Raw genomic sequence first — 27,467 nt, forward strand, 5'->3', positions numbered from 1 at the left:
CTCAATGCATCAGAGCTCTTTTGTCAGCACAAAGGGGATCTACACAATAAAAGGCAGGTGGTTTTAATATTGTGGCTGATCAGTATATATTTGTAGTGGTTTATTTACTTAACATGGATGTTCTGTTTGATGAAACGCACACATGAAGACTCCTTCCAGCTTACACCGGGAACCACGTGGGAGGAAGAGAAGGGAACTCTGACTCCCATCAGGCTGACCCCAGGGAAAGTGACTAAAACATTTTGTATATGTGTGTGTTTGTTTGCATGTATGTGTGTGTGTTTGTGTATGTGTCTGTATGAATGTTTCTATGTATGTGTGTGTGTATGTATGTGTGTGTGTTTGTATGTCTGTGTTTGTGTGTGTGTCTGTATGTATGTGTCTGTGTCTGTATGTGTGTTTGTATGTATAGGTCTGTGTGTGTGTGTCTATGTGTGTCTGTATGTATGTGTGTCTCTATGTGCGTGTCTCTATGTGCGTGGCTGCATGTGTACCTGTTTGTCTTCATGTGTGGGGAGGCAATGTACGGGGGGGGAGGGTAGATATATGGGTGGAGGGGGCCAGGGCAGTTTTCGCACCGGGGCCCTGTGGTTTCTAGTTATGCCTCTGTTTTACGTGTTAGTGTGTCAGGATCGGGACAGGGATCCAACACGCAGAGTACAAACAGTAGCCAGATACGTATACCGGACCTTAGAATGGCCGGACTAACGTAAGTAGTACAGTATAGAATGGTCAAAGACAAGCCGAGGTCGAGGGTAACAGAAGACAGGTAAGCGAGAGACAAGCCGAATCAAGGGTAACAGAGATAAGCAGAGTAAGGTAAACAAGCCGGGTCAAAACCAAAAGGGATAATAGAATACACAAGCACTGAGTGACTAGAACAAGCTAGAACCACGACAGGGCAATGAGCTAATGAAAGAAGCTCTGTTAAATACCCTGTTCAGAGCAGTAACCACGCCTCCAAGGCGTCCTGATTGGTCCTGCAGCCATTGACTGACAGGTTGTTCCGGGGGAGTGTCCTGATGACTACTTCCTGCCTAGATGCTGTAAAAGGCAGTCACTCCCTCGCGGCCGGCCTAGCATGACCGGATAGACCGCGGGGAAGGGAGCCATCAGACCGTCTGGATGGAGGAACAGCTAAGTCTCTACCTCTTTCGGAGGTAGAGACCACAGGTACCCTGACAGTACCCCCCCTCTCAGATACGCCCACCGGGCGGAATGAACCGGGACGAGATGGGAAGCGAGAGTGATACGCCCTGCGGAGACGGGGAGCATGAACATCCTCCTGAGGTACCCAACTCCTCTCCTCAGGACCATATCCCTTCCAATCAACCAGATATTGTACTCTCCCCCGGGAGATTCGAGAATCAATAATAGAGTTAACCTCATACTCCTCCTGACCCTCCACCTGAACGGGGCGAGGAGGGGCTATTGTGGAGGAAAATCTGTTACATATGAGTGGTTTCAGCAATGAAACGTGAAACGAGTTCGGGATGCGTAAGGTATTAGGAAGAGCTAAACGATACGCAACTGGATTGATACGGGTCAGCACCCTGTAGGGTCCAATATAACGAGGAGCGAACTTCATGGAGGGCACTTTTAAACGGATGTTCCTCGTGCTCAGCCATACCCTATCACCTGGAACAAAGACCGGAGCCGCCCTTCTACGTTTATCAGCGTGTTTCTTGACCAACATAGAGTTGTGCACAAGGATTTGTCGAGTTTGATCCCACAACTTCCTCAAATTGGCAACATGAACATCAACCGACGGCACCCCCTGGGAAGGGGAATCCGAAGGAAGAATAGACGGATGAAAACCATAATTCATGAAGAAGGGGCTTGAATGAGTAGAATCGCAAACGAGATTGTTGTGTGCAAACTCCGCCCAAGGAATCAAACCGACCCAATCATCCTGGTGTTCAGAAACAAAGCATCGTAAATATTGTTCAATTTTCTGGTTGGTACGTTCAGCAGCTCCGTTAGACTGAGGATGATAGGCAGAAGAAAAGTTTAATTTAATACCAAGTTGAGAGCAGAAGGACCTCCAAAAGCGGGAAACAAATTGGGAGCCTCTGTCCGATACAATTTGAGAGGGTATCCCATGTAGGCGAAAAATCTCCTTAGCGAATATCTCTGCCAATTCGGGAGAAGACGGGAGTTTAGGCAGGGGAATGAAGTGTGCCATCTTAGTAAACCTGTCAACCACGGTGAGGATAACAGTCTGTCTTTTAGAGATAGGTAGATCGACAATAAAGTCCATGGCCAAACAGGACCATGGTTTTTCTGGAACCTCCAAGGGTTGCAGGAATCCACATGGAAGCGTATGGGGTTGTTTGGTTTTAGTACAAACTTCACATGCAGCGATGAACTCCTCAATATCCCTCCGTAAAGCAGGCCACCAGAAGTCCTTAGAGATCAACGCGTAAGTTTTGCGAATACCAGGATGTCCCGCCATCTTGCTATTATGTAAACACTGTAAAAGTTCCAGTTGAAGAGCAGGAGGAACGAAATGACGGCCCGCAGGAGTCTGTTTAGGTGCTAGATGTTGCAACTTAACGATCTCGGCCAGTAATGGAGAATGAATCCTGAGATTCGTATTAGCAATGATATTGCATTTCGGAACTATAGAAGAAAGAACTGGTTCAGGTACAGTAGAAGGTTCATATTGGCGAGATAATGCATCGGCTTTAGAGTTTTTAGAACCAGGTCTGTAAGTCAGTACATAATTGAAGTGAGTCAGGAATAAGGACCAACGAGCTTGTCTAGAGGATAAGCGCTTAGCCTCCCCAATATAGGACAAGTTTTTGTGGTCCGTCAAAATCGTAATAGGGTGTAGGGTCCCCTCCAACAAATGTCTCCACTCCTTTAAGGCTTTAATGACTGCTAACAGTTCCCTTTCCCCGATGTCATATCTGCTCTCAGGCCCAGAAAATTTCTTAGAGAAGAAACCACAAGGGTGTAACGGTTTATCCACCCCTAACCTTTGAGACAGAACAGCCCCAACTGCTGTCTCAGAGGCATCGACCTCGAGCAAGAAAGGCAGAGTCGTATCAGGATGGACTAGAATGGGAGCCGAGGCAAAAAGTTCCTTGAGAGTCTTGAAAGCACCCAGAGCTTCCTTAGACCAGAACTTAGTATCAGCCCCTTGTTTGGTCATATTGGTAATAGGCGCAATGATAGAGGAGTATCCTTTAATGAAGCGCCTATAGTAGTTGGAAAAACCAATAAACCTTTGGATAGCCTTGAGTCCTTTGGGCAAGGGCCAGTCTAAAATAGATTGAAGTTTTACAGGATCCATTTTAAAACCCTCCCCAGAAATCACGTATCCAAGAAAGTCTACCTGAGACTGATCAAAACTGCACTTCTCCAATTTGCAATATAGACCATGTTGCAGCAGCTTGTGTAATACCTTTCTGACCTGTCTATGGTGAGTCTCAATCTCCTTAGAGTGTATTAGTATGTCGTCCAGGTAAACAATAACACAATCATGCTGAAACTCCCTAAGTACCTCATTAATCAAATCTTGAAATACTGCAGGAGCATTGCATAGTCCAAATGGCATAACAGTGTATTCGTAATGGCCATACCGGGTATTGAATGCCGTCATCCACTCGTGACCTTGCTGGATTCTCACCAAATTGTAAGCCCCTCTGAGATCTAACTTGGTGAAGATTTTGGAGCCCTTAAGACGATCAAATAACTCGGTAATCAGTGGGATAGGATAGGCATTTCTGACAGTTATTTTATTCAAGCCTCGGTAATCGATACAAGGTCTCAGCGTGCCATCCTTCTTCTTAATGAAAAAGAACCCAGCCCCGGCCGGAGAAGAAGACCTCCTGATGAATCCCTTTTCTAAATTCTCCCGAATATACTCCTCTAGAACCGAGTTTTCCTGAACAGACAAAGGATATACATGGCCCCTCGGAGGCATAGTGCCGGGTAGAAGCTTAATCTTACAGTCAAATGACCTGTGTGGAGGCAAAGAATCGGCATTCTTCTTGTCAAACACTGCCCTTAAGTCTAGGTAAAGGTCTGGTATTTGTCTTTCTGTGGACTGAGTAGGATTCTCCGGTATGTTAATATTAGCTAATGGAGAAACCTTGCACAAACACCGATCCTGGCAGCCCTGGCCCCACGAGAGTATCTCTCCTAACTCCCAATCGATAATAGGGTTATGTTTTTTCAACCATGGGTACCCCAGAACTATGGGAACGGAAGGAGACGAAATGAGCAGAAGAGATAAATTCTCCACGTGTAGGATACCCACATTTAAATTAATGGGTATGGTCTCACGAAAGATAACAGGGTCTAGTAGTGGTCTACCATCTATGGCCTCAACGGCCAAAGGTGTCTCCCTTAGCTGGGATGGGAAATTGTTCTTACTAGCAAAGGCTTGGTCGATAAAATTCTCAGCAGCACCGGAATCTATCAATGCCATAGCCCTTACTACTTCCTTCCCCCAAGTTAAGGAAACTGGTAGCAGAAGCCTGTGATCTTTATAATCAGGAGTAGAGGACAAAATAGAAACACCCAAGGCCTGTCCTCTAGAGAGACTTAGGTGCGAGCGTTTCCCGGGCGGTTAGAACAGTTCGAGAGTAAATGACCCTTGGCTCCACAATACATACACAAACCCTCTCTTCTCCTGTGCTGTCTTTCCTCCTCAGAGAGGCGGGTATACCCTATCTGCATAGGTTCAGTAAGCAAAGATATCGTGGAGTCAGGACTTGGAACAGCGGGAGCTAACCTAAAAGAAGGTCTCTGGTTCCTCTCTCGAGTGTTCTGTCTCTCTCTTAGACGTTCATCTATACGAGAGATGAACGAAATTAAATCCTCTAAATTCTCAGGGAGTTCTCTGGTAGCAACCTCATCAAGGATTACATCAGATAGGCCATTCAAAAATACATCCATATACGCCTGCTCATTCCACTTGATTTCTGCCGCCAGAGACCTGAACTCTAGTGCATAATCCACCAGTGTTTGGTTCTCCTGTCTCAGGCGCAACAGTAATCTGGCTGCATTAACCTTTCTACCTGGAGGGTCAAATGTTCTTCTAAAAGCAGCTACAAATGCGTTATAGTTATAAACTAATGGATTATCGTTCTCCCATAGTGGGTTGGCCCATCTCAGAGCTTTCTCAATGAGTAGGGTGATAATAAATCCTACTTTTGCCCTATCTGTAGGATAAGAGCGAGGTTGCAATTCAAAGTGGATACTAATTTGGTTTAAAAAACCACGACACTTCTCAGGAGCCCCACCATAGCGTACTGGGGGGGTAATGTGAGAAGAAGCACCCACTGTGGCTACCTCTAGACCTGAACCGACAGGAGAAACAGGGGTATTACGTATCTCCTCTGGTGGGTTATTGGCACAAGCTAATAGAGCCTGTAGCGCAAGCGCCATCTGATCCATTCTGTGATCCATGGCTTCAAACCTAGGATCAGGAGAAGCCAGCTGACTGTTTGTACTTGCAGGATCCATTGGCCCTGTCGTAATGTCAGGATCGGGACAGGGATCCAACACGCAGAGTACAAACAGTAGCCAGATACGTATACCGGACCTTAGAATGGCCGGACTAACGTAAGTAGTACAGTATAGAATGGTCAAAGACAAGCCGAGGTCGAGGGTAACAGAAGACAGGTAAGCGAGAGACAAGCCGAATCAAGGGTAACAGAGATAAGCAGAGTAAGGTAAACAAGCCGGGTCAAAACCAAAAGGGATAATAGAATACACAAGCACTGAGTGACTAGAACAAGCTAGAACCACGACAGGGCAATGAGCTAATGAAAGAAGCTCTGTTAAATACCCTGTTCAGAGCAGTAACCACGCCTCCAAGGCGTCCTGATTGGTCCTGCAGCCATTGACTGACAGGTTGTTCCGGGGGAGTGTCCTGATGACTACTTCCTGCCTAGATGCTGTAAAAGGCAGTCACTCCCTCGCGGCCGGCCTAGCATGACCGGATAGACCGCGGGGAAGGGAGCCATCAGACCGTCTGGATGGAGGAACAGCTAAGTCTCTACCTCTTTCGGAGGTAGAGACCACAGGTACCCTGACATAGTGTAATTAAGTGGTTTAGTGTAAGTGTTAAAGGTAGTGTATGAGTTAAGGGTTAGTTTTATTCAGAGTTTTTTACTTCTGTAGCACTGAGATTAGTGGGAGATTAGTGGGAGTTATACTCGTGCTCACTAGTTATTTTCCCATTAATATGGGTTACATCGGTGGTGCTCCGAGTTTAGTGGCCCCCATAGTCGACAAAGTTAGGTCAGCCATACATCACAAACGCTAACACATGCGTGATATTACCCACCTTACAATATGGGATACCCAATGTGGTGTTAGTTTTCCTTAACAAATAGTTTTTATCTTTTATATTACATGATGTTTGTAGGCTACAGCTGTGTGTTAGGGTTGAAATTAGGGCTAGGGTCAGTGTTAGAGTTGAGGTTTTTGGGGTAGTGTAAATGTTAGGGTAGTGTAGGTGTGTTAAGTATTAAAGTAGTATAGAGTTTAGGGTTCATGTAAGGGTTATTTTAGTGCTTAAGTTAAAAGGACACTATAGACCCCTAAAACAATTTAGCTTGTTGAAAAGATTGATTTGTGAAGAATGTAAGTAGAAGTATAGATCATGGTGTTGAAGTAGGTTTGATCTTCTTGGATTGTGCCAAGGCATTTGATATAGTTCCTCACAATAGGTTAGTCTTCAAACTAAAAGAAATTGGTTCTTGATGAATATTCTTGTTTTTGGGTAGAACAATGGCTTAAGGGTACAACGAGTTGTCATTAATGGTACAATTTCAGGCTGGACAAAAGTGTTAAGTGGTGTCCCTCAGGGTTCTGTTTTGGGATCGCTTCTATTAAACATATTTATAAATGATCTTGCAATAGGCATTGAAAGCCATGTTTCAGTGTTTGCAGATGACACAAAACTTTGTAAAGTAATAAAATGTGAGCAGGACATTGCTTTGCTGCAGAGGGATTTAGATAGATTGGGGGACTGGGCATTAAAATGGCAGATGAAATGTAACATAGATAAATTCAAAGTTATGCACTTCGAGGTCAAGAATGCCCAAGCAACTTACACCCTAAATGGTAGTAAATAAGGGATAACCATACACAAGAAGAATTTGGGAATGGTTATAGACATCAAATTGGGCAACAATATGCAATGTCAATCTGCAGTTGCTAAGGCCAGTAAGGTTTTGTCATGTATAAATAGGGGCATAAATTCTCGGGATGAAAATATAATTTTGCCTCTTTATAAATCACTGGTAAGACCACACCTTGAATATGCTGTGCAATTTTGGGCACCTGTTCTAAAGAAAGATATCATGGCACTAGAAAAAGTGCAGAGACGAGCTACAAAATTGATAAAAGGAATGGAGCATTTTAGTTACGAAGAAAGGTTAAAAAATTTAAAGTTTAGTTTGGAAAAACGGCGCCTCAGAGGGGATATGATAACATTATACAAATATATTCGGGGTCAGTACAAACCATTATCTGGAAATCTATTCATAAACAAGGCTATGCATAGGACACGAGGTCACGCATTTAGGCTGGAAGAAAGAAGATTTCATCTAAGGCAAAGAAAATGTTTTTTTTTTACAGCAAGAGCAATAAGGAAATGGAATTCTCTGCCTGAAGAGGTGGTTTTTATCAGAGTCAATACAGAAGTTTAAACAGCAATTGGATAAATCTTGCAAAAACACAACATACAGGGATATCATTTCAAATAAGTGGGGTAATAGCTGCTTGATAGTAATGTCCCGAACGGTTCGCAGGCAAATAGTTCCTGGCGAACATAGCGTGTTCGCGTTCGCCACGGATGGCGAACATATGCGATGTTCAGTCCGCCCCCTATTCATCATCATTGAGTAAACTTTGACCCTGTACCTCACAGTCAGCAGACACATTCAAGCCAATCAGCAGCATACCCTCCCTCCCAGACCCCCCCACCTCCTAGACAGCATACAATTTAGATTAATTCTGAAGCTGTATTCTTTTTATATTTTTCTTTTTTTGTGTGTGTTTGTGTTTATTATACATTATCCTCCATAGCCAGTAACCTGTGTTTATTATACATTATCCCCCATAGCCAGTAACCTTTGTTTATTATACATTATCCCCCCATAGCCAGTAACCTGTGTTTATTATACATTATCCCCCATAGCCAGTGACGTGTGTTTATTATACATTATCCCCCATAGCCAGTAACCTATGTTTATCATACATTATCCTCCCATAGCCAGTAACCTGTGTTTATTATACATTATCCTCCCCATAGCCAGTAACCTGTGTTTATTATACATTATCCTCCCATAGCCAGTAACCTGTGTTTATTATACATTATCCTCCCCATAGCCAGTAACCTGTGTTTATTATACATTATCCTCCCATAGCCAGTAACCTGTGTTTATTATACATTATCCTCCCATAGCCAGTAACCTGTGTTTATTATACATTAGCCCCCCCCTAGCCAGTAACATGTGTTTATTATACATTATCGCCCCCATATCCAGTAACCTGTGTTTATTATACATTATCCTCCATAGCCTGTAACCTGTGTTTATTATACATTATCCCCCATAGCCATTAACCTGTGTTTATTATACATTATCCCTCTATAGCCAGTAACCTGTGTTTATTATACATTATCCCCCCATAGCCAGTAACCTGTGTTTATTATACATTATCCCCCAAAGCCAGTAACCTGTGTTTATTATACATTATCCTCCCCATAGCCAGTAGCCTGTGTTTATTACACATTATCCTCCCATAACCAGTAACCTGTGTTTATTATACATTATCCCCCCACAACCAGTAACCTGTGTTTATGATACATTATCCCCCATAGCCAGTAACCTGTGTTTATTATACATTACCCCCCATAGCCAGTAACCTGTGTTTATTATACATTATCCTCCCATAGCCAGTAAACTGTGTTTATTATACATTATCCCTCCATAGCCAGTAACCTGTGTTTATTATACATTATCTCCCCATAGCCAGTAACCTGTGTTTATTATACATTATCCCCCATAGCCAGTAACCTGCTGTGTTTATTATACATAATCCCTCCATAGCCAGTAACCTGTGTTTATTATACATTATCCTTCCATAGCCAGTAACCTGTGTTTATTATACATTATCCCCCATAGCCAGTAACCTGTGCTTATTATACATTATCCCTCCATAGCCAGTAACCTGTGTTTATTTTACATTATCTCCCCATAGCCAGTAACCTGTGTTTATTATACATTATCCCCCATAGTCATTTATCGTTGGACCTAGGCAGCATGATGTCTCAGGCTGGCCCAGAGAGTGAGTGAGTGAGTGAATAATATCATATATATGTTCAGAAACATATTAGTAATATATGTAAATCGGGTTCATGCAAAGAGGGTGAAAAGGTATTAAAGAAAAACACACTTATTGCATCAAATTTACAAAGCCAAACGTTTAAAAGCTTTCCTCATTTCTTTCTCGGGATGTGGAATATATCGGTTGTAGACTGAGGATTTCCATCTGCCCAATCTTTTAATAATATGCACTGGAGTGTCAGTGTTGAAGGAGACCGAAGCTGCCCCTATTCTAAATGAAAGACCCGAGACATGGATACAACCCAATCTTAGGAGCAGTGTTCTGATGTAGAAGATGAATTTAGCCATAGTCAGAGGGATTCAGTGAGAGTAGTGGTGAAATGTTTGTGGCATGACTGAGTGTGGGTAAGTAAGAGTCAAGTATTTTAACTGGGCACTAGTTCTAGGTGGGATAAAGTGGTATAGTGGATGGATGAGTAGTTTGGTTAGTTTTAGAGGTTTGTAGAGAAAGTATATAGTGATCATGATTTTTAGCGATATCCAATATTTTTAAGGTGGTCCCAGTGCCACCACTCATATCTGGTGTCACAATAGCTTGCATTTAAAAAAACAAAAACTTTTTTTTACTGTAATATAATAGCAGTCAGTTTCCTTCACACGTGTCCATTTCAGGGCCTGCCAGGGCACAGTGTCACACCAGTGCAACTCATATCTGGTGTAACAGTAGTGTACATTAAAAAAAAAAAAAACTAGAAATTTGACTGTGAAATAATAGCAGTCAGTTTCCTTCACACGTGTGCGTTTCAGGGCCTGCGAGGGCACAGTGTCACACCAGTGCAACTCATATCTGGTGTAACAGTAGTGTACATTTAAAAAAAAAATACAGGGAGCTTGTTGTCACCTTTCGGGGACCCTTGATGTTGTACGTGGCTGAGTGCAGGAAGAGACCTTCAATGACATCAGTGAGGACAAGGAACGGGACATGGCTAGCTTGGTATCCAACCTTGTGCAAATGGGGAGTTTGCGGTTGCGCAAATGGACTGTTTGCGGTTGTTTGCGGTGCGTTAAACGGGGAGGTTGGTCTGTCACTCTGAAGCAGGCGTAACCCTTACACTACCTGATCGATACAACATCATACCTGATGTTTTAAAGCATGTTATTCCAAACAATTTAGGAATGTTTGGTGATTTATGCCCTTTATGGATTAAAACCAGACTCTGCATCAACTATGTAATTTTCCATGGGAGTTTTGCCATGGATCCCCCTCCGGCATGCCACAGTCCAGGTGTTAATCCCCGTGAAACAACCTTTCCATCACTATTGTGGCCAGAAAGAGTCCCTGTGGGTTTTAAAATTCGCCTGCCTATTGAAGTCTATGGCGGTTCGCCGGGTTCACCGGTTTGCGAACATTTGCGGAAGTTCGCATTCGCCGTTCGCGAACGGAAAATTTTATGTTCGCGATATCACTACTGCTTGATCCAAGGAGATAACTGACTGCTATTTTGGGGTCAAGAAGGAATTTTTTCCTAGTTTGTTGCAAAATTGGAAGCGCTTCAGATTAGGCTTTTTGCCTTCTTTTGGATCAACAGCAGAAACATATGTGAAGAAGGTTGAACTTGATGGACATAAGTCTCTTTTCAGCTATGTAACTATGTAACTATATGTGTCCTCTTTTTGCAACAAAAAGGGACACACTTTAAATAGAAATATGCACTTTTATAATAAAAACCTGGTTACACTTGGATTTCAAGCAGTCAACTGTCCCTGTTACTTCCTGGGTTGCTTTAAGTCAGCGGAGCTAAACTGAAGAGGCAGCAATTGCCTAGAGCACTTCCCAAAGGCTTCCCATTGAGCTGCATTGAGTAGTCGGTGATTGGACAGCCACAGAAAGTCTGGGCCAGGTTAGAAGGGGAAGGAACTTAACATGTATAGCTTGGAGGAAAGACGAGACGGGGATATGATAGAAACATTTAAATACATAAAGGGAATCAACACAGTAAAGGAGGAGACTATATTTAAAAGAAGAGAAACTACCACAACAAGAGGACAGTCTTAAATTAGAGGGGCAAAGGTTTAAAAATAATATCGGGAAGTATTACCTTACTGAGAGGGTAGTGGATGCATGCAATAGGCTTCCAGCTGAAGTTGTAGAAGTTAACACAGTAAAGGAGTTTAAGCATGCATGGGATAGGCATAAGGCTATCCTAACAATAAGATAAGGCCAGGGACTAATGAAAGTATTTAGAAAATTGGGCAGACTAGATGGGCCAATTAGTTCTTATCTGCCGTCACATTATATGTTTCTATGTATGTTTCTGAACCTTTTGCAAGATGTTTTTAGATTTACCCATAATGAAAAAAAATGCATAATTAAATGCATGCAAGTTTCCATTTTGGGTACATATACTAAACAGTGATTTGTATTTATTTTCTATTTGGGAAGCTTCCTGTTTTAATACAGCTTAGGGCCAAGCAGAACTAAAATGGTGGCAACTGCTCCTTTGCAGCATAACTCCCATTACGCTCAGTCCTATATTCTGCTGAGATTAGAGCCCCCAAACTGCATAGAGGGGAATGTAATTCAACAAATGAACCGATAAGCAATTGAGAACGCAAAGTTGAAATATGAAAATAATAGCTTGGCACCATTTTTGTAGTATTGTTCTCTTTATATAATGTTCTAATGTAATCCCCCTAAACTATAAAGATGTTGAAATGATTATCTGATAACATTAAGTGAAATTTGTGACATAGCAAGATGCCCATGCAAGAGGCAATAGAATATTGAAGATAAAAAAAATGATAAAAGCAAATTGAGTTTCTCTAGATCCAAGATATTGAGAAAACTGCAGCATACATATAAAATATATAACCAATAAAAATGATTATATTAAACGTATAAATCTTAAAAGTAATAGGTTGACATAGGTCAAGAGATAATACAATAACTGCAGATAACAGAGCACAAAAAATATAATTGTGTGTGCACACGCTTATTGCTATTGCAGTAACAGCAAATGTTGCTGTTCCTTGTAGCTCCAAGCAACAGAAGTGTCCAGTTAGTGGCCTAGTTATTAGCAATGCAAATATTTATTTCTTAGTGATACTAAAAATGAAATTTATTTAAGAGCTATTAGAGTGGATGTAAAATTAATTTTGAAAAAATTTAAATCGTGTTTGTTACTAAGGAAACCGTGTTACACACTACATCCATAAAATGCAGAGAGGTAGCAATGCTTTTTGCCATGGGACTTCACAGTTTATTTTAAAACTTACATGTACGTTTTCATTACTTTACAGCCGGATTTGTGACTATACCCCCTGACTTTATTATACATGTTTCAGGTGCATATTTTATACTTGTTGAAATATTTCAGGTTAACCGCACTATATGTAATAGTAAAAACCTTACCATTCATATATTAGAAATTTTATGGGAATTGGGTTCCTTTTAATATTCTTATTCATTTTTCCACAATAACATTTCAATTAGCATTATCACCGCAAGACCTTCCACATTATATGATGCTCGTACCATAACAAAGGACTGTAAAACCTGTCTACAAATTGTGTTGGCTGGTTTAGTTTGAAATGGCTCTTTCCTGTTAGCAGCAGCTCTGAATGCTTTCAATATTATCACAGATAATCTTGCCAACTACAAAGGAAAAACGCGATTGCTTACTACTGAAGTCTTAATGTTTTATATTCAATCCAAGCCCAACCCAAATAATGACTGACGCAAGTAATTTGGGGTAAGACATTGATCACAGCTTTATTACATAATGTCATAATAATCTGCCAGCTTAATTTAATCTTTCACCTGCCATCTGCTGTACCAACAGGACAGAGCAGACAGCTACAACAAACTGTATGCAGAAAATAAACAGTAAGCTTGTTTGTAGGGATCAGTCATTTTCACGCACTGGCCAAGAACAAATCACAATTTTGACAGTAGAACATAAATAAGCCAAGCGAGAACATATCACATTAGGAAAGGCAGGTGGGAATATTATTGTGTTATCCTGTCCTGTTGTTTAAAGAGTGAAATATTAACTTTCACAATACATTTTATACCCTTCAACATTGTTGCAATGTTTATGTCAATCAATTTCTGTGTCCATTATATATATTCTTACAGCAAGTTTGTTATGAAGACCTGTTGCTGCTTTGCTATTAGCCCAGGGGAACTCTTGATGCTTCAGAGAACCATTACCCTCCTTTATATGTAAGCAGAGAGGCAACTGCACTCCTGAATGCTTACTGGACTACTGAATTCCATTTTCTTTTGGTAGTTCAACTAGACAACCCCTCTAGGTTTATCCTACAGCTACAATTCCACTCTAATGACCTGATAACATGCTCACAGCTCCTTCCCAGTTTTGTGAATAGGGCAGTCCCCAGAAATCACCAGAGCAGCTGACAGCACGTGTGTGTTCTGAAATTATGAGGGAGACGGGGGCCATCTTATAAGCAGAATTTGTTTGCAGTTATATGATACCTTGTGCACCTATGAAAGGGTAACCAACTCTATGCATCATATACTGGACAAAGATATAGCACTTATTGTATTTATTTAAGGAATACACAAAATAGTTTAATTAAGCTTTAATTTTTATACTCTTGAGGTCAGCACTGTGAGCACAAATGTATATATCAAACGTTTACATAATCTGGCAGAAATTGAGAAATTTTGACATTGATTTTGAAAATATGACTGATCAAAAATTTATTTTATTGAAGGATAGTGATCATATTAAGCCATTTATTATCACATAGTAGACATGTGCAATTCGTTTCGGTCCGAATATGAACTTGGACGAAGGGGGCCCTAAGTCAGAATAGTCAGAATAGGGGGGACCTAATGTCCTCCCCCTGAGCGGTGGGTGGGGGCCCTAAATACTAATAGGGCTGGGACCTAATGTCCTCCACCTTGGCCCCCACTCCTGAGCGGCGGGTGGGGGCCCTAAATACTAATAGGGGGGGACCTAATGTCCTCCCCCCTGGCCCCCACCCCTGAGCGGTGGGTGGGGGCCCTACAGTAAAATAAGGGGGGGACCTAATGTCCTCCCCCTGGCCCCCACCCCTGAGCGGTGGGTGGGGGCCCTACAGTAAAATAAGGGGGGAGGACCTAATATCTTCCTCCCTGGCCCCCAACCCTGAGCGGCGGGTGGGGGCCCTAAATACCAATAGGGGGGCCTATTGTCCTCCCCCCGGCCCCCACCCCTGAGCGGCGGGTGGGGGCCGTAAAAAAATGTTAACCCCCCCTCCCAGGTGACTAGGGGTCCCCAAACCCCTAGTCACCCCTTCCCCCCCAAAAAAATTAACCCCCTACCTACCTCCCTCACCCTAAAAATAATTAGGGGGGGACCTTTAACTAAGTACCTGTAAAAATAAATAAAACTTACCATTCGATGTTTTCTTTCTTCTAAAATCTTCTTTTTTCAGCCCTCAAAAAAGGCCAAATAAAAAGCCATAATAACCGACGCACTTAAAAAAATAAATAAATAAAAAATAAAAAAAATAATCCTTCTTCACCCGTGGAGGGCTCCACGCAGACTGAGCTCTGCAGGGTGGGGGAAGGCTTATAAAGCCTTGCCCCGTCCTGCAATTAGGCTCAGAGCACTCTGATTGGTGGGTTTAAGTCTCTATATTTACCTGTCACAGCACTCTGATTGGTTGGTTTGAAATCCACCAATCAGAGTGCTCTGTGTCACCTTGAAAGACCTTGAAACTGAGCTGCAGCACGGTGGGCAAGACAGGTTCACAGGACAGGTTCCCCTCAGAACAGGCTTCACCATGGTCGACCAACGAAGTTGAGTGCATGTGCTCAGCGTCATACCAGAGGTTGTCTTTGGGAAATAACTGTATGAGTGCTGCCAGCATTGCTGCAGAGGTTGAAGGGGTGGGGGGTCAGCCTGTCAGTGCTCAGACCATATGCCGCACACTGCATCAAATTGGTCTGCATGGCTGTCATCCCATTAGGAAGCCTCTTCTAAAGATGATAACAAGAAAGCCCGCATACAGTTTTCTGAAGACAAGCAGACTAAGGATTACAGGAACCATGTTCTGTGGTCCGATGAGACCAAGATAAACTTATTTGGTTCAGATGGTGTCAAGAGTGTGTGGCGGCAACCAGGTGAGGAGTACAAAGACAAGTGTGTCTTGCTGACAGTCAAGCATAGTGTTGGGAGTGCCATGGTCTGGGCCTGCATGAGTGCTGTCGGCACTGGGGAGCTACAGTTCATGGAGGGAACCATGAATGCCAACATGTACTGTGACATACTGAAGCAGAGCATGATTCACTCCCTTTGGAGACTGCGCCACAGAGCAGTATTCCAACATGATAACGACCCCAAACACACCTCCAATACTACCACTGCCTTGCTAAAGAAGCTAAAGGTAAAGGTGATAGACTGGCCAAGCATGTCTCCAGACCTAAACCCTATTGATCATCTGTGGGGCATCCTCAAACGAAAGGTGGGGGAGCGGAAGGTCTCTAACATCTGTTGTTGTTGATGTTGTCATGGAGGAGTGGAAGAGGCTTCCAGTGGCAACCTGTGAAGCTCTGGTGAATTTCATGTCCTTGAGGGTTAAGGCAGTGCTGAAAAATAATGGTGGCCACACAAAAAATTTACACTTTGGGCCCAAATTGGACATTTCCACTTGGGGTTTACTCACTTTTATTGCCAATGGTTTATACATTAATAGCTGTGTGTTGAGTTATTGTGAGGGGACAGCAAATTTACACTGTTATACAGGCTGTACACTTACTACTTTGTAGCAGTGTGTAATTTCTTCAGTGTTGTCACATGAAAATATATAATAAAATATTTACAAACATGTGAGGGGTGTACTCACTTTTGTGAGATACTGTATATATACAGATGTATCATATATTACAATCCTCTGCTTAAAATTACATTATCAAGGTTGCATTGTGTAGCTTTAACATTTTAATGCTTTGGTTTAAGCACTTTGTTATATCTGGCAATGGAATTACAGAATAGAATAGATAATGGAACTCTTCTTAGGTTGTATGTACTGTACTTTGACTTGATTTGTACTGATTTGTACTTGATTTGTACTTAAAAATATATGAAAGTTAATATGTTATGTTTGAACATGGTGTTCTTTTTAATTCTTTTAGAATGGTACAAAGGATATCTGGTAAAGCAAAGGTCAAATGAGGTAAGATAAAATTTCTTCCTTCAGTCAAGATGATTTATAAGGCTCCATTTAGAGGAAATGACTGCCAAAACCATTAAAATAAATTAGGTTTTTGTGTTCATAAATTATAGCGAGAGCTGACTGTAAAGTGTTAAGTTTCATTTAATTTTAACTGTATTCCTACTTACATTTATAAAAGATTATTATTTTTAAATAATCCATTTCATTTTGTTAATTAACAATGTCTTATCTCATAGAAATAAGTAATTCATTTTGTTGTTGCATTTATTACATTACATGGAAACAAAGGTTATATTGCCCATTGGCTCTTAAACTGGATAGAGAAGATGACAAAATGTGAATTTAAATGTATGCAAGTACAAAGCAAATAGATAACAAAATGATATTTGATTCAGTTGTTGAATTTGTCAGAATACCCATACTCTATGGCTGTTTAGGGAGGGGTACACAAATACAGAGTATGCTTTACTTGTTTTACAACAGATAATGACTAATCATACCTTGACCATTGAAAATATATTTTTTAAAACATTAGTATGAGTTTAAATAAAGTTAGCAGAGAGAAAAATGCAGAATAGTTAAATGCAAATACTTAAAAATTCTACACTGAGGAACTCCTGTTCAGTGTATTGCAATTAGCTTTTAGGTTTTCTGATATTTAAAGAGCCAGATAAGACATCGTTTTGACTTCCAAGTGCAGTAACTTTATACTTTAGGAAAAGATTATAATTGACTTTCACTTTGATGACAGAAGCAGATTATTGGGAAGGCGTTTACTGAGCGATATATTGGATGATAAACAACCTCACTCTCTTGTGAGGTTGGAATCAATGTTCAGCCATTTACTGCTGTATATTTGTGAAGTAAAACAATTATCTGTGCACATAGATTACAATTACACATCCTGTCAGTTAAGTGAATTCAAAACAAACACAGAGCAATGGCACAATAATTATTTGGCTTTTTAAAAAAGTGTTTTTTTAGTAGTATCGTTTTAACTTTTTTATTGTTATTATATCAGGCAGCAGATTTTTTTCAATATTTATGGTTAACTATAAAAATATGTATTTGTAAATATAAAAATAAAATTAAAAATAGTTATAGCTATATATTAGGCAGTCTCACATTCAAGTTTTTAAATAAATAAGGGAAGGTGATAATCAACAGGGTATTTGTCTGAACTCCCCTAACTAAATTGATCTGCTAGCAAATGGGGTAAAACTATTCAGTGGGGCTATGCAAAATTCAGACACTGTTTATGCTATTTAACGCAACATTCAGATTTTGCAAAGAAGAATCCAAATGAGCCTGAATATGGTTGGATTTTATCCATACTGAACACTGTCGGTTTCAAATGTGGGCACAGATGTTAAAATTCTGAATTTTCATAGTTTATATTTACTGTGAATAGTCACTGGCTGCTTAGTAGAAATGACCCCACAAGCTGTAGAAGGCCAGCCACCTTATGGTTAATGTTTGCACTGCCGAGGGCTTTTTAACTATTTGCCCTCAGGGACATAGCACTGAAAGTGTGCAAATAGTACTTCTAATAATCTTTCAGATACACAAAGCAAGTGATCGATTTGAGAATGTGCATCCTGCTGGATGCATTTGGTCACAATTTTTTTTTTGAGCTGACAACTGACTTAATATATTGTGTAAAAATACCCCCCTAGGTGACTAAGGGTCTACAAAACCCTAGTCACCCCAAATAAAATTAAATAAAGCCCTACCTACCCCTCTCACCCTAAAAATAGTGAGAGGGGGAGACAATAAAATGAAATACCTGTAAATACATTTAAAAAAACATAATACCCGAACTATAAAAAAAAGCGAGGGCACTGTGCAGACTGAGCTCCACAAGGCGTGGAAAGGCATTTAAAGACTTATAAAGCCTTCCCTTGCCCTTCAATTTGGCTCAGAGCGCTCTGATTGGTTGGTTTAAGCCAACCAATGAGAGTGCTCTGACAGGTAAATGAAGAGACTAACAAGTAAATCTCTACATTTACCTGTCACAGCACTCTGGTTTGCTTGGAATCCAACCGATCAGAGTGCTCTGAATCATTTTACACAACGTAAGAAAAGGGGGGGGGGACAATAGGTTCCCACATTGTCATTTAGGGCCCCCACCCGCTGCTCACTATTTAGTAGACATGTCCCTACTCACGTCATAGCGAGTAGAGGCATTAAGGAGATTTCAATCTCCCTTATGCTAATATGCGGGTCATATGGACCCCCATAGAGTGAAGGAGGACATGGGGGAGTTAAGTACTGGCTGGGAGTACAGCTCCCTGCTGCTTCTATCTTTACATATTAGAAGGAGGGAGCTGCGAACCAACTGCGCGCCGGTAGCTCCCTCCTTGTAATAAACTAAATGAACGAACAAACAAACAAAAGAACACCGATATTCAATGTGTTTGTTTGTTTGTCTGACATTTCTATTGAATGAATAAATGAAATTCCTGTCTGAATTTCGGATAATAGCCCCAGTGTTTAACTGGTCATGCGCGAGAATTTAAAAGGCTATCTACCCACACAAAGATGGCGGCGCCCAGGACCTAGGTCCAGGCATAAAATAAAAATGAAAAAATAGGTAATATAGGGGGCATTAGGGGCATGTGGGGGTGACTATTGGGGCAATTAGATGTAGTGGAGTTGGGCGGGGGGTAAAAAAAGAAACAAAAAAACAAAACAAAACGTATGTGGCCATGACAGTGCCGCTTTAAAAATAGGAAAAATCTGTATGACTGGTACACTTATGTAGGTCTACTATAGAGGACCATGTTGAAGCCCTATGGTTAGTAACTTGAACTTTACATTGTTATCCAATTACTGTTGGGAGTTATATACCTAGATGTAGGTAGACAGGAGAAGCATAAGGTATGATTTTACCATAGGAGTATAGGCTCTCTAAATATTCTTTCTGATGTGATAGGTGTAACGGTCATACTGATTATTTTCTCTATCTAATACTCATATATGTTCTCCAAAGAAAGCATTTCAGATAGGAAGGACAAACACAATATATTAAGTCAGTTCTCCTTGCAGTTTATTGACATCTTCTTTACTAGCTACCAGTAAAGCTGGACTCAATATAATATTAGTTATTTGGGCTCCTGAAGTGGACCTATTTATATCAGTATATAGACAGATGTGGCCCAGTTTGGAAAATCTTTCTAACACAAGCAGTAAGAAAAGCGAAATAAAATATCCCTGCAGCGATATATTAACATACTAGAGGGCTGTCTGTTTCTGAATCTATGACTAAACATCTTTTGTAATTAACAGTAACAAAGATGAAATAAAGTTTCACTTTGTAACATCCATAGAGTGCATCTATCCATACATAATTAAAGGATCACTATAGGGTCAGGAACACAAACATGGGGAAAGCATTGGATTGGCTAAAATAGGCAAGGGGACGGGGCCAAACAATCCACATAGAGTTGGATTAAATCAATGCATCTCTATGACGAAAATTCAGCACCCCCATGCAGAGCGTTTACTGTGTAGTAAATGCTTACTGTGCAGCCCTGAGCCAGGAAGCCCCTCTAGTGGCCATTTAAGGAGTTGCCACTTGGAGGTGTCCCTAGGGGGTGTCCCTAGGGGCAATGTAAACAATGTTTTCTCTGAAAAGGCAGTGTTTACATGAAAATGCCGGAAGGGAGCTATTATAATCACCAGAACAACTACACTACAACTGTAGTTGTTCTGGTGACTATTGTGTCCCTTTAAAAATAAACACTGCCTCTTTTGGACTAATTGTCACTGATTACTTACTATCTCAAATACTGATATGTGTTCTTCAAAGAAAGCACTTCAAATAGGAAGGACAAACACAATATATTAAGTCAGTTTGCAGTTTACTGAAATCTTCTTTACTAGCTACCAGTAAAATTGCAAATACAAGCACTGTCTGTCAGTTTTCTGGTTGAATAAATAGAAACAACAAACTAATGTAGAGGTCATAGTGAAATGCCTCCTATAGTTATATATTATGTCAAAAAATGTAGTCATATAATATATTTTTCTCAACAACTCTGACTATATACATTAATTATTTTATTGACTACAATACAATTAATATGCATATTTGGAGCAGATATTATCTACCAAAGTTTATTATGCTTTAAGAGCAGATGTAAATATTTGGATATTAAGGAACATTGTTTCATACTTACTGTAATTTTCTTTTCCTGATCATTATTCATGGCAGCATTTACTCATGGGTTAGCTCCTCCCCTCACAGCAGAAAGGACAGGAAACAGAACTCTGAAACTGGTATAATTATATCCTCCCCCTCCCCATCAGGCAGTCTTTGTAACTAGCTTCACAACTTATAGTATATGGGTGGGAACGTAATGCTGCCATGAATAATGATCAGGGAAAGAAAATTACGGTAAGTATGAAACAATTTTCCTTATTCCTGATCAATCATGGCATCATTTACTCATGGGGAATACCCAAGCAGTATATATAAAGGGAGGGACAGAATTCAAAAACAGCTAATAGCTATAAAACCATTATTGAGCTGGATAAATCTTAGATGACTTCAAAAAGCCAAACAACTAATCAATAGGATATTGTCATAAAATCTGTTCAGACAAGTTAATTTACTCTTTAGGCTGCTAGGTAGTCAACCCCCTGGCATTCAAATGTCTGAAATATCCTGGAGAAATATAGAGCCATATAGGCATTAAGGTCATGATAGCCAAACCTAGAGTAGTAACAAGACAAACTCTCATAAGAAATAAGGTACCCATCTTGTAATGAATTAAAAAAATAATTTAGAGAACCTCCATGAAACCCAGACACAATCTAGAAATTATAGATCTGTTATGTCAACAATAGAAGATAATTTCCTTCTCTGATATAAAATTAAAAACCAAATGGATGGCATCATCAAATCAGAACCTTGACAAAGGCATAACTTTCAGAGATCATACTTGAACAAGCAGATACTTTTGGATGAGAATAGTCACACCGTGCTATTAAACAGGGGTAGAATTACACACTGAGAATCCTACTATATTCTGGATGTATTTATTAAAGATGATTCACACTGCTTCATCTTGCCTAGTGAACTACTTACCTGTAGACATGGAAAAAAAATCTGCCTGTCAGAAAGAGGCAGAACCTAGTAGAGAAATAAGAGAGTCTGTTATTAAAACACTGCAACAATGACTATATATTGCAAAAATCAGACTCACAACCATACCTCACACTGTGAATGAATTGATACAGTAATGATCAGTTACAGGAGAGGTAGAAACCAATATTGCTAGGCAAAGGCAAGAAGAATCATATACAGATTAGTTAAAAAAAATATCGATATGAAGCATAGAATTTGTGGCAACTACTAAATTATAAGTAGGCAATGTAGGCCAACCACGTCAGTACCTACATTAAATAAAAACATATTGTAAATAGTACAGATTATGCCAAACAGTAGAATCAAAATGATTAGAGACTATTGCAATATAAGTAGGAGATATGCAATAGGCAGGTTACTGATGAGAAGATGGTATCCAGAGGCACATGGTCCATTGTGGCAACAGACACATAATAAGCAGGATAGTAGAAGATATTCAGTTATCCTTACGAGAACAACAAACCGCATACTTACTCTGACCTTATCTTCGGATAGGGATGAAATACTTATGTTAGAGCCTGTGGTGATAAGATCATTCTGCAGCTTATTTTATCTGCGAATATATCAACACCAATCCAAGCATATAATCCACAAGTATTACATCAATGCAATGTTAGGAGTTACCATCACTTATACAGATCTGGGTACAGAGACCTTGTAAAACATATCAGCCAAATGTTTGTCATCAACAAGCTACAATATTATATTATACAATGACCCAACAGCTTAAAGCCATGCATCGGTTGCAAATTCCAGATATAAGGACACCTAGAAGAATCCCCATGAATATGAGAACAGAGGTCCGTAACGGAACTTCACCTGACATAGTAAACCTGGTAGAATGGTCTGGGGACTGGAAAGACCTTTCAATGTCAATTAAAATACTTGCAATACCCAGCTTCAAAGTTACATGGAGCATATGATCCTAAAAGAAATAGCACATTCTCCAACTTATAAAATTATGCTTTAAGGAAATGTACTAAAGAATATTTTAAACCCAATTCCAGTGCATTGAGCTAAAATCTGAATAAAAATTATAAACCAGACCAGGAGTAGTGAATTTTTCAGAGTAATAGTTTGTAAAAAAGAAAAAAAATTTCTAAAGTTGAAAACAAAAAGCCAATATCAACAGCTTTTAAATCAGTTAAATTAGATTTGAGAAAGAAAAACATACCAGTGAAAAAGTCAGGTAATTGCTTCAGAGTTATCTACTTATGGGAGCAATAAATAGCCCAACCTTTGCTCCTGAAACCAGCAAGATCTACTAAGCTGTGCTTCTGCAACCATCAAGATCTACTAAGCTGTGCATCTGCAATCAGCATATATACTAAGGTTAAACACTGCCACCAAACTTAAAAAAAAAAAAAAATCAAACATGTAATTCCCTCCCCAACCCTGGAGATAATCAAGTCTGATAAAGTAATAACTTGATTATCTCCAGGCAGAAAAATCACTGTTTTCCCCAATATCTGGAACACCCCTTTATACATGGAGTATCCCCACAAATAATATGTCCCCTGATAGCCCCAATCTGGGTGACCAACATATTCAAATTTCACCCAGATCGGTTCAAGGGTTCTCAAAAACCATGGAAGTCCTTTGTGACCGGTTCACCGTGGGTGGGCTGCCCAAAATAGTTCCACAAGTTTGGGTGGTTTTGCCGGTCACTTTAGAAAAAGGATAAAATGAACAAAAGTACAGAATAGATTCCCCTGGCTCCTAGCAGCGATTGTTCCCCTCATTTGTATGCACAACCGTACTGAATAGCGCTCTTCTAGCTAATCGGTACATATAGTTCCAGCGTTCGTGTGTTTGAGACCGGTGTTTGGGAAGTCGAGTGTCCGATTTTAGTTCCAGACACGCGACGACCAAGTCCCGCTGCCTTTGTTCGTATGAAAAAAGATGGCCGCAGCTTTCTCAGCCACGTGGCTTTTGGTAGTACGAACGCTGGCCGCACACGTAGAGGGTTTAATTGACGCCGGTTTTGAAGTTAAATGAGCCAGGGGGTGGTCTTTGTTCGGTAGTTTCATCTACCGAATGGAAACATGAAGAAATAGAAGGGAAACACTTAGAAATACCGAATACAGGGGTAATTTCTTCACAGAGAATACCTGGCAAAAGAATACATAGGTGTGCACACACAAAAACATTAACTGTTTTAATCTGTTGAACATTACCATGCTCCATTTTGGAAATCAGGTCTCCTTCTGTCCTGGGAGAGCCCCCCAGACAGGTTCAGTAACACCTGCAGTCCATCTGAAGTGGTTAATCGTGTTAAGTGCTTATCCTGAAACAACTCTGGGAGAAGAAATCTAATGCAAAGCCAAAGGCAGAATGTTTCTCTTATCTACTTCATTTAAAAAACTGAAATAGAAAATCCACAGTATGTAATAGTAACTTACCCAGTACACCAGTGCATTTGTTTTTGGTAGAATTGGGCTATATTATATTCCAGCGCAAAAATCCCAGACCTTAGATCAGTTGCATATATTAAATATACTAAGGCTGTGTAGAAATTGGGGTTATATAATAATACCAACTTGCATACAGAACATACTAATCACATATATTGTGAGTTTTTCTTAACAGTGCCTTATACACAGGGATGTCAGTCACATACTGATTCTGTTGAAACAGTAAAATCATGCATAGCCTACATCTGCTACATACAGTGACACTACGCCTGCACACCAGCACATATATTAAGATTATATGAGTGAGATAGATTGAGGCTGTGTTTTCACAGAACTTTGTGCACAGATTATACCACTCATATATACTGAGGTTGTGACTAACAGCAACCCACACACAGAGCTTGTATTAGATTTGACTCATATATAGAGGATGTCTTATATCATTCACATATATTGTTGTATTTCCTCTAATACATCAAGCATATAGTGGACACATTTACTGAAGCAATGTCTTCACATCAACTTACTTACAGAGCATGTAGCGGACATATACTAAGGCTGTGTTTTCACAGCAACCCATAGATAGAGCATATAAAGAACACACACTCAGGCTGAGTCTTCAGATGAACTCATACATAGACAATATAGTGGATCCATATACTTTGGCTGTGTACTCATAGTAATTCATACATAGAGCATATAGTGCATACATATACTGAGGCGGTGTCGTCATAGTAACCCATACATAGAGCATATACTGGACACACACACACTGAGACTGAGTCTTCAGACCAATTCATACATAGAGCATATAGTGGAAACATACTAATGCTGTGCCACAAACCAGTGGTCTCATATGCGGTATATTTTCTTCCACTCTCTTCATGTAGGCAGTAGATCACATTCATCCCCTGAGGGTTTACCCAGACTGGTGACTCAGATATATGCTGTTGCTGGGTCTTCAGGGATAAGAGGCTGAACCCTGGCATGCAGTGGACCATTTTCATTCCCTGAGGGAGAGGTTGGGTCCGACCCCTGGTCACTAAAGAGGGTACCTAGGCTAGCCACTTTTACAGTAGTGTGTTGCTGGGTCTTCAGGGCTTAGAGGCTTAACCCTGGCAGGGATACAAAAATATTACCTGGTGAGCATAAAAGAAAAATCTAGGCCTGCATAAGCGGACTCCTTCCAAACTGCTATGAAGGAGAGGAAAAAAGACTGCCTGATGGGAAGGGGAGGATCTATTTATACCAGTTTCAGAGTTCTATTTTCTGTCCTTTCTGCTGTGAGGGGAGGAGCTAACCCATGAGTAAATGCTGCCATGATTGATCAGGAAAAAGATTTGTCATCTGTGTAGTCTGTATACCACGGAATTACTATAAACTTTTTTGTCCTTCTCCTTACTACTATGTTTAATTTTCATATGCACTTTAAGGTGTTTGATAACACAATGTATAAGTGGTATTTTTGTTAAGTGTGTAGAGCACAGCAGTTCTTTTATTTTGCTTTAAATTATATAGTAGACATGTGCAATTCGTTTCAGTCCAAATTTATATTCAGATGAATTTCAGCAATTCGGACATTCAGATGCTTCCAAATGTCCGAGTTTCGGAAGTGTCGAGGTGCCGAATTTCGGAAGTGCCGAACCGAACCGAATTGCTGAAGTCACAAATTTTGGAATTGCCGAACCAAAGTCCCAAATTGTCAAAGTCCAAATTGCCGAAGTCCCACATTTTTTACCCATGCACATCCCTGTTATATAGTGTCAGATATTTTAGATGCACAACTAGCACATATTTACTTCAAGGAAGACAATTTGAAGACTGATAAAGCCTTGGATATTTATATCCACCCTCTCTTGTTTAATAAATACATCAGGTGTTATGTGTTACTAATCCCCCTTAGGACGGTGGGCTTTCTATGCTGTCTTTGGGGAACCGGCTCTAAACGCAACAGGTGGCATAGAACGCCCAAGTCGTCCTATGTACTTAGCTGGTCGCCGGCGATCCCACTCCAGCGATCACGGTGTGGGGACTCACCTGGCAGCCCAGGGAGTCCCCCTCCTTCCTCTCCGGCCCCCCTGGGCCATGTGATCGCGAGGTCCTTGCGAGGACCTCATGATCACATGGACGGCATACTAAGTCTATTTTAATATTAATATATATATAATTATAAATATATATTAATATCAAAATACATGTACATAGATATTGATTAAATATATATATTTTTATTATATATATATATATTTATATATAAAATAAAATACATAAATATGTAAATATGTAAAAAATATATAATAATACAAAATAAACAAATATATATGTATGTGTAAATTTGTTCTAACTGTATTTTAAAATTAATATATATATATATATATTAATATAAAATACATGTAGAACGAAATAATATATATATATATATATATATGTATATATATATATATATATACATATATATATATATATATATTATTTTGCTCTACATGTATTTTATATTAATATATATATATATTAATTTTAAAATACAGTATATATATATATATATATACTTATACTTTAAAAAACAGTATATATACTTATGTATATATATATACATAAGTATATACGTATATATCATTATATATACCTATATATAAATAAAAATAATGTAGAACGAAATAATATATATATGTATATATATATATTTATATATATATATATAATTTCGTTCTACATGTATTTTATATTAATATATATATATATTAATTTTAAAATACAGTATATATATACTTATACTTTAAAATACAGTATATATAGTTATGTATATACCTATATATAAATAAAAATAATTTAAAAAAATTATATACATATATATATATGTATATATATATATATATATATATATATATATATATATATTTGAAGATAGTGATCAGCACTCTCGGACTTAGAAAGGTTTAAAACTTACAGTTTATTGATAATCCATTAAAAGATCAACGTTTCAGTTCCCACTGGAGCTTTCATCAGGATCAGGCATACATTAGCAAGTGAAAAAGTGCATATTATATACATAAAATGTAAGTGCATACATTAGCAAGTGAAAAAGTGCATATGTATAGTGTATATATATAATAATAATTCTATGTATATATTTATGTAATAATTTTATGTAATAAGGACAATTTATCAATTATAATTTGCGGGACCTGCTTGACAACCCAGGCCAAAAGTCCAGGGAATTTAATTTGCTAGCACTATATTTAACCCTGTAACTTTTCAAGACACCAAGACTTTTCAAGACATCAAGACTTCGCTGAACACAAGTATTAGTGTTTCAAAACAGTAAAATGTATTACAACAATACTGTCAGTGAAAGTGACATTTTTGCATTTTTCACACACAAATTGCACTTACACGGAC

The 27,467-nt window shown here is 39.5% G+C and overlaps 1 protein-coding gene across 1 annotated transcript in view; it reads left to right on the top strand.

The window, feature by feature from the left end:
- DOCK2 (dedicator of cytokinesis 2) overlaps positions 1–27,467 on the top strand; it is an 816,002-nt gene that overhangs the window by 135,924 nt on the left and 652,611 nt on the right. Inside the window, exon 3 of the mRNA XM_063447503.1 lies at positions 16,462–16,502. Within this exon, the coding sequence (XP_063303573.1) occupies positions 16,462–16,502 (41 nt within the window). The remainder of the gene's footprint in view (positions 1–16,461; positions 16,503–27,467) is intronic.

Source organism: Pelobates fuscus, chromosome 3, assembly GCF_036172605.1.
Source record: "Pelobates fuscus isolate aPelFus1 chromosome 3, aPelFus1.pri, whole genome shotgun sequence".
NCBI classification, from domain to species: domain Eukaryota; kingdom Metazoa; phylum Chordata; class Amphibia; order Anura; family Pelobatidae; genus Pelobates; species Pelobates fuscus.